The 8,558-nt window shown below is 54.4% G+C and overlaps 1 protein-coding gene across 2 annotated transcripts in view; it reads right to left on the bottom strand.

Annotated features, from left to right (window-relative positions):
* Positions 1–8,047: 8,047 nt before the first annotated feature.
* Positions 8,048–8,558, bottom strand: part of NCAPG2 (non-SMC condensin II complex subunit G2) — a 60,800-nt gene continuing 60,289 nt past the window's right edge. For both annotated transcript variants that reach the window (XM_079150645.1, XM_079150644.1), the window contains exon 28: positions 8,048–8,392. In XM_079150645.1, coding sequence (XP_079006771.1) covers positions 8,341–8,392 — 52 coding nt within the window. In that variant the 3' untranslated portion in view covers positions 8,048–8,340. The remainder of the gene's footprint in view (positions 8,393–8,558) is intronic.

Genomic DNA, 8,558 nt, shown 5'->3' with positions numbered 1-8,558 from the left:
AGTTACTGCAAGTGCTGTGGTTTGTATTTCAGAACAAGACTTTCCACAAAAAGGGGCTTCCTTGTGCTTCCTTCCTGCAATGGGCGAGGTTAACGTACAAGCCGCCTTCAGCATGAGGGTCATGAAGAACCCAAACGGGGCGTAATTAGGCCACAGACCCCTGTGAAGAGACCAGCATCTCTCTGCCCAGGTGGAGCAGAGCTTGGACCACACAGTAGTAGGCCTTACAGGCTCAAACGACCAGCATTGGCAGAGCCAAGCCGGCAGGGCTTGCGTCTGCCTCAGACTCTAGGTCCCCATGGGTGACGTTGGAGAATCAGGGAGTTTGGGATGGAACAGAGAAAATCCCCAATCCCGGCGAGTGTCAAGTCATTCTCTGTCCTCACTTGGAAACACTGACCACCTCCCCACGCCACTCCGGTGCCCAGGTGGCCTGTGAGTGATCAGCAGGCACATATTGATCACACAGCCAGGGGCAGAGGAGGCCCAGAGCCTCTGCCACCAGGGGAGAGCAGTGCCTCCTGCAGCTCAAGGGCTGCTGTGCCACAACCGTGCTGAGAGACGGGCTTCGCTATCCCAGGTTTGGGGAAGGAAAACCAGAAGCCGGGCCTGAGTGAGTCCATGCAGATTGTCCCCGGGTCACAGAAACATGGAAGGCTACAGCGTGAACTTGAAGAGGCTCCTCGAACCCAAAGGTGGAAAAGCTTGAGCACTGGAAAGAGTGATAACTGCCCTGGGTCAAGATTCTCCAGACACCTACAAAGGCATTTGTTCAAGACAATTCTCAGAAAATCATAAAAACATCATGAACATTGTAAGACATTATGACACTTAATGGTTGCTGGGCACCAATTCAGCCTTCTGGAAATTGGTAAAGGAATCGAAACATTTATCCTGACTCCTCTGCATATTTCAGGGTAACCGAGTGATTTTTTAAGGAAATTCAATTACCTGAAAAAGTCCAGGTAATTCACATGAGAGAATAGACTTAGAAACCCAGTGTTTTGCAGATCCTAGTGAAAGAGCAGACCCAGGTGACAGCACTGTCAAGGGAGGCAGGCTGAGATGCAGCCGGGCCTGCAACTCAGCAGGAAGCACACACCCTGGTGGGTGTGCCAGGGGCAAGCTGAACCTGAACCCCACCAGGACCCTGTTTACAGGAAACACAGGGGACCAGCCAATGTCAGTCACAGGCCCACGTGGCAATTAGCCAAAGGTAGAATGCAGCAAGTGCTGGAGGGTAGAAGCCAGTGGCTTCGGCAGCTCACGCAGGAGGGGAGAAGCTGCTGCCTGCTGAGGGGGCATTACAGGACACAAACCCAAATACAGCAAGCTGATTGTAGAATGCTTTTTAAGACAGGGGAAATTTAATAGACTGGGTGTTAGATATTAAGAAATAGAGCATCTAACACGTTTGAAAATAAATGTATCAACTAACAATTAAATTTGATAGGAAAGATACATCTAGTAGGAGTTTTAAGTGTAGTACTTGTTTTAGGCTTGTATTCTTAAGAATTTTTCTCAGCTCACACATCACCCTCACAGCTACTAGTGGGGTCCTTACGCCTCACTTGCAGCCGCACCTGGCAAAATTCACTCAGTCTCCTGCCCTGGCAGCCTCCTTCCCTGCCTCGCCGGGCAGCTCTGCTCTCCCGGCTTGTTGCCTGGTTGGTTAGTGCACTATGTGCACACCCAGGAGCCCAGTCGCACCGACCGCCAGGCCTCCCGCCTCCCGCCTCCCTCCTCCCGCCTCCCTCCTCCTCTCCATCACCTCAGTTGGTCTGTTTTCTAAAACGCTCTTACAGTTAGAGAAAGGTGAGGACTGGCGCTTGTACTGTTCTCTGCACTTTCCTACATATTTAAAAATAGGTTTCTCTATATGAAAAGCACTGGGACCCAGGGGCTGTGTCCCCGGAGTGAAGGGTGGCCCGGATGTCGAGGCTGACAAAGGCTGGGACTCCGAAGTCCCTTCAGCTGCTCGCAGCAGAAACCAAGACCAAACAAGACAAGTATTCTAAGCAACGAGGTTTTCGTTTTCTTGTGGGATGAGGGTGGCGCCTGTGCCTCTGGTGCTTCCTCACTACCACTTGGTCCCGATACCCCATGGCCATCAGAGAGCTCAGTTCAGTGAGGGTCTCCCTGCCATGACCAGGTCTGATGGAGATCTTGGTGGAGCCCCAGTCCAGTGCAGAACTGGTCACCGTGGTGATTCATCTTTAGACACTGCTGTCCCTCACTTCTGGGAGCTGGCCAGGTGGTGTGTCCCACAGCTAAGAGCACCGGTCATGAACACACCCTTAGAAAGTTTCTGCTTCTACCTGTTCCTTACCTCTGAGTCTATGGTTTTTAATTGTTAAATACGGAATACAAAGTATTTAGAACACATGTAAGGTGAAGTCTAAGCTCAGAGATCTCCTTCCAGCTTAGGAGAGATTTTTAGAAAAATTTTAGTTGTAGATGGACATAATAACTTTATTTTCATGTGGTGCTGAGGATGGAACCAGCCCTCCTCTCATGCTAGGCAAGTGCTCCTCCTCTGAGCCACAACCCCAGCCCATTGGGACAGATTTCTGTCAGTGCCCTTGCAGAGCTCACCCACCCAGCTCCCGTCGGCGGCGTGCCGGGTCTTAGGTCCGCCTGTGTGCATAAGCAGGGTTCCCATCGTGCTCCTTCTCTGTGGCTCTAATGGGAGATGCTCTGGGCAACCAGCAGGGACAGAGGCTCACTGAGCTTTTGGTCCTGGAGGCTGAGAAATCCAGTCCCTGGCACTGGCGTCCACTCTGCGTCTGAGGCTGGGCTGCACGGGCCCCTGTGCAGGGCACCCCAGAGCAAGCCAGCCGCTCCGTCTCTGCCCCTTCCCGTGGACCAGCAGTTGGCCCTGGGGCCAGCATCCGGGCCTCATCAGCATGCAGTCGTCTATCACTAGGGGCTGGGGAGCACGTTTCCCAGGCAGAGCTCTGGGCACACTGGGACACAGTGATGTCCCGTTTTGCACTTTAAACCTACATGGTAAAATCATACCGCACTCTGACTTGCTCTCCCTAAACAGCATGCTCCTGGAGTGCCTCCACACCTTGAACTGAACCTCACAGACCGCAGGGCTGCCTTGCCCACAGGGCTCCCACGGGGCCTGAGTCTCCACGTTGCTGCTGCAGACCTGCCACTTTGAGAATCCTGTTCACGGCTCCTCATGTGTATTGGCAGGAACTCCTCTAGGGCAGACGTGTTGGAGGAATTTATGAAAGATTTTGGCCCAGTGGACACTGAACTATATTTTTCCACAAATTATATGATTTAACCCATAAAAATTAAATAAAGATAAAACAAAATCCTGACTGCTTTGAACATTCTGCATAAGATTTAAACCTCGTTAGCCTCTTCCCACAAGGAAAGCATCACCTTAGATCACATAGCCACACATTAGGGAAAAACTAGGGGCATTCCAGCCTCACGCAAGCTCTCAGGGATACGGGAGATAGATGCTTCTCAATCTATTTCATGAGGCTATGTTCTTTTGGGGGTGCAGTACTGGGAATTGAACTCAGGGGCACTCGACCACTGAGCCACATCCCCAGCCCTATTTTGTATTTTATTTAGAGACAGGGTCTCACTGAGTTTCTTAGTGCCTCACTTTTTGCTGAGGCTGGCTTTGAACTCTCAATCCTCCTGCCCTCAGCCTCCCAAGCCGCTGGAATCACAGATGTGCAATGTGTTAGTAGGAAATCAAACAAGGGCAAACACAGGAAACAAAATTACAAACAGGCTTCCATGAACAGATGCAAGAACCTCTGAAGAATCAGCAACTAAATTCAGTAAATTTACAGAAAAGATCACCCTTCATCATTAGTTGGTTTTATCCTCAGGAAAATAAGGATATTTCAATAATAGATAATTATATTAATAAATTAAAGAATGGATTATCATACTTATATCTGTAAGAACTAGTTCATTAAAATTTGGCAGGCATGTGTGATCAGGGCTCTTTTAAAACCAGAAAAGGGCAGGCGGCTTCCTAACCTAACAGCATAGCAAACACACTGACTTGGCAAAGAGTGAAACATTCCCTGTGAGATGAGGAACACCTATAATCCCAGCAACCTGGGAGGCTGAGGCCCGCCTGAGCGACCAAGTGAGATCCTGTCTCAAAATAAAAATAAAAGGGCTGAGGACGTAGCTCGGTGATAGAGCACCTGGGCCTGATCCCCAGCAACACACGCACAAAGGAAACAAGAAGCACAGTCAGTGCTTCTGTTCAAAAGCCACTCCGGTGGATTAACTAAGCTCTTGACCAGTGCAAGACAAAACAGTAAAGCATTCTTCTCAAAATTAAGTAAAACTGACATTTTGTGTCAAAAGGCACCCAGACAACACGAGCCCAGGGATGGAACCCCTCTGGATGAATGTCGCCACTGGCGGATCATCCCAGAGACCTGAAGCACGTCACAGCAGAGAGGTCGGCCACGAGTCCCTGAGCACACAGGGCGCCGCTGAGCTGGGCCCGAATGAAAACTGCCCCACTTTGGATCTGGATGGGGACTGTGAGGCCAAGGGCAGCAGCTTCGCTCACCTGGGCTCTCTGCCAGGTGCACAGTGCCCCCTGCGGGACATGGGCCCACGACCCTGCAAGCTGGCATTCCTCTCCTGCGGGCCAGGGCCAGGCCGAGGACCAGAGGCCCAGGGGGCAGCCGCACGGCCCTCCACAGGCAGGGGCGCTCCTCCAGGACGGGCGGACCTCCACTGTGGACGGACCTCTGACGCGGTGTGCTCGTCTCTTCCAGGGAAGGGCATGCTGCGTGGCGCAGAGGCTCTCGTCTTCTTAGAGAGCATGCCACTCAAAACTCCTCAAGGAGCACACTTAGAACACGAGGAAATGTGCATTCTCTGAATACTCCTGTGAAAATCTGGCCCCCGGCATTCTATGAATATAGTCCACAGGAAGACGGATTTTAAAATAATGGGTACGAATCGAAGATAAAAGTACGCAAACATCTGATCACATACCCAGCTGGGGCAACACAAAGAAAGAAGCCTGGCCTCCCTGAGGGCTGTGCCCCGGCCCAGGGGAACGGCAGCGGTCTGACGCGCTCGTCCTGCGGGAGTGGTGTGTGGTGTGCCCGTTGGAGGCCAGATGTGCTGCTGGCTCAGCCCAAGGAGGCCCCACTCTGGACCCGGAGCTCAGGCTGCTGGCCTGGGTCAAGAGGGCCGCCCTGGACAGGAAAGAGGAGCTCAGGCTCAGGCTTGCCCTTCACCCGCAGTCACGCCTGCGCTGCGCAAGCACCAGTGACCCTGTGCACACCTGTGTGCTGCCACCTCTGCCACGGTCCTGGCCAAGAGTCAAGGACCACTGCCACGTCCACCCCACAGTGTCACTCAAACACACCCGAGTCCTGGGAGGACGGCCGACTCCAGGGCCAGCGCGGGAAACCACTTGCCACTTCAGGGAGCAAGGGTCCTAGACGGCTGCGCACACCTAGGACTCAGGACCCCACCTGACAAGCCCCTGCGGCCAGAAACTGGCACCAAGGCCAGTGCCAGCAGGGCACGGAACACACAGGACACTGGGAACCTCTGGTCAGGGCTGGGTGTGTGGTGCCTCCACCATCCCAGCGGCAAGGTGGGGGGCGAGGCAGGAGGAGCGCAAGGTGGAGGTGACTCGGTGAGACCCTCTCACTGAAAATAAGACCAAAAGGGGGGTGGGGATGTGGCTCCGCACCTGGTTCAGTGCCCAGTTCCCGCACTGGTTGCCTGTAGGAGATAGAGATGCTCACACTGTGAAGTCCGGTGAACAGGGAACCCGACACTTTTCCCTCTCCCAGCCCAACCAAACACCCCGGCCAATAAAAGCGGCAGGACACAAGAACCAGAGGGCTTCATTTTGGCGGCCCTTTGTGAATTAGCAGAACTGGGGACTTGTCATCAACAGCTACGATCCTCTCAAAGAGGGCCAACTGACAGTCGGTGCACTAAGGGAGGCGGCCAGAACAACCCGAGGGACCCGAGGACAACCCACCCTGAACTCCCAGACCTCTGCCGGGGCCGTCGGACAGCTAACAGGCTGCGAGGCAGAGGCCAGCACCCGACAAGGCCGCGGAGGCACGAGATGCCTGGCGCCTGCAGGGCAGCAGTGGACCACTTTGGTGGTGCATGGGACCTGTGGTGAGGTGAGGGGTGGCTCTGGATGTCCATTTTCCATCCCGAAGCTACGGGCTTCAGCAGCATGAGCGTGACTGTGGCAGAAAGGCACACCATCTTCATCCATCACAGCCCCACTCCATGCAGGTTTGTTATGGTTTGGGTCTGCAAAGTCCCCAAGGGCTGTCAGAGGTGGGGCTTTGGGGAAGGGAATGGGGTCATAAGGGCCTGACCTCATCAGCAGTTTATTCTGTTGAGGCTGAATGACTCCTGAGGAGGACTTAGCTGGAAGCAGCAGTCACCAGGGACGTGCCTTGGGTTTACCTTTTGTCCCTCTGCACATCTCTCTCTGCTGCTCCCTGGCTGCCTGGGGCTGAGCACTGTCCTCCCCATGTCCTTCTGCTATGCTCTGCGCCACACGGGCACAGGCAATGCAGCTGGCTGGCCGTGGCCCACGAGCGAGTGAACCTTCCTTCCTCGGGGTGGCTCTCAGGCACTCGACAGCAGCCAAGAGCCGGCCAACGGTGTAGGTCACACCTGCACACCCAGCCTATCTCCCAGGCTGCTCCGACAGTGGCCACCACCAGGCGTGGGCCACACGGGGGCCAGGGTGGAGAACGACACCGTGGTGCCACAAGGGAGGTGGGGCGGAAGAGGTCACCACCACCATGGCACGGGGGGGCCGGGTAGAGAAGGTCATCACCACCGTGCCACAAGGGAGGCAGGGTGGCAAAACTGGGTCTTTCCTCATGGTTGGGTATGAACTCAACCAAAAACCAGGTGAAACTAAGAGTGTCCCCGTGTCTGCTGGCAGGTGGCGCTGCACTAGGAAAGGGTGGCAGGCAGCTCTCAATGGCGGCCACACCCGTGTTTGCATACCTGGCAGCCCACCTTTTCTCCTGGGTCCTCATCTCACAAAGCTGAGGACGAGTCCAGAGGAGGATGAGTGACGCAGGAGCAGGTAGGGGCCGGGAGGGGCTATGCTCGAGGTGCCCCGTCAGGTGTCAGGGGCACCTGGGAGTCGCTACTGGGTCTGGATAGGCGCGTGCCAGTCACTCAGGCCTGCCCTGTTTTCTCACTGCTCACCGCAAAGTGGGAGGTAGAGGTTGTGGGATCGTGAATGTCTGCGGTTCAGTGCTGAGGTGCGAGTGGAGTGGGTGTCCACACTGGCCCCGGGCCAGGCCGCGCAGTGTGACCAGTGGGTGCACTCAGTTGTGCCAGCAGGCCAGGCTCCCTGCAGCCAAGGCCCAGGCCCCTACCCACGAGGCAGCTCCTTGGTGGGGGACTGGGGGCCAGCTGTGCAGACTGGCAGTTGGGGAGCCATGCCGAGATGTCACTTCTTGGGAAAGGGAGGACTGAATCTGGAGGTGGCGGTGGCAATCCCTTCCTCAGTGAATTGCCTGTGATAAATGAACATAACCCGTCTGAACAAGCGAGAGCCACTTAACATGGACGGCCTGGCCTCTCACCAACGGAGAACGAGGTCTGCTTACCAGGGACGCCTGAGTCATACTTCAGCGTTCACTGAATCAGGCTGTAACACCATCCAGCCCACCTCGTTTCTCCCCAGCCTTTGCAAACACCCTTAAAGACCTGTAAACAGCAGTAAGGAGTCCATATTTTTGTTATCTTCTCAGAAAAACAACGAGCACCAAAACTCTGGGATTTCATTATAATCTCTGCTCAGGGCTCAGACAATCAGAATAAGCAGGAAACCGAAGCAGCATGGAGTTCTGGTTCCGAGCTGCTCTGAGACCTGGTGCTCAGGACAGGTGAGCTGAGGTCACACAGGGTACCCAACTGGTCCTGGGGCACAAACTGACTTCCGACTTTCCGGCACTGTGCAGCGCCTGGGGCCAGGAGCCTCCGGCCCCCAGGGAAACTCACTGATGTTTTCAAACGAAGAACACAAACATGTTGTCACTGCTTTATTATTCATGGTTTGCACGCAATATAATATATAATAAAATCACTTTTTAAAACAACTAGGTTTGCTGGAAAAGTGTCCTTTTTACCCCGTGCACCATGAATTCCGGCACCACTGACACGGCTCCTCTGTATCGAGTACACCACTTGTGCGGGTCCTGGGCACACGCTGAGCCTGAGCTCCCCGCTCACCTCCTGCTACCACCCTTCCCCATACACACGCACTGCTTCACTCTCCCTGAGTCCTTCTTCCTACTGGACGTGTCAGAGGTGGGGGCCTGGTCACGAGTTCAGAAGCTCCCTCAGGGTCCTCATGGATGATTCGTAGAGAAATCTGAAACACAAAGAAAGACTCAGCTACAGACAAAATGGCCAGATGATCCAAATGTGTGTTTCCAAAAGCAGAGTCCAAAGATGGCAGGCAACCAGACCTACTTGAGGAGGTGGCAGGGCACCAGCAAGTGCAGCTCTCGTGGGAAAGCAGGTTGGGTACATGCAGC

The sequence above is a fragment of the Sciurus vulgaris genome, assembly GCF_902686455.1.
Source record: "Sciurus vulgaris genome assembly, chromosome: 8".
Lineage (NCBI taxonomy): Eukaryota > Metazoa > Chordata > Mammalia > Rodentia > Sciuridae > Sciurus > Sciurus vulgaris.
Note: the sequence above shows the minus strand (reverse complement) of the source record. Positions and strands in the feature narration are given on the sequence as shown.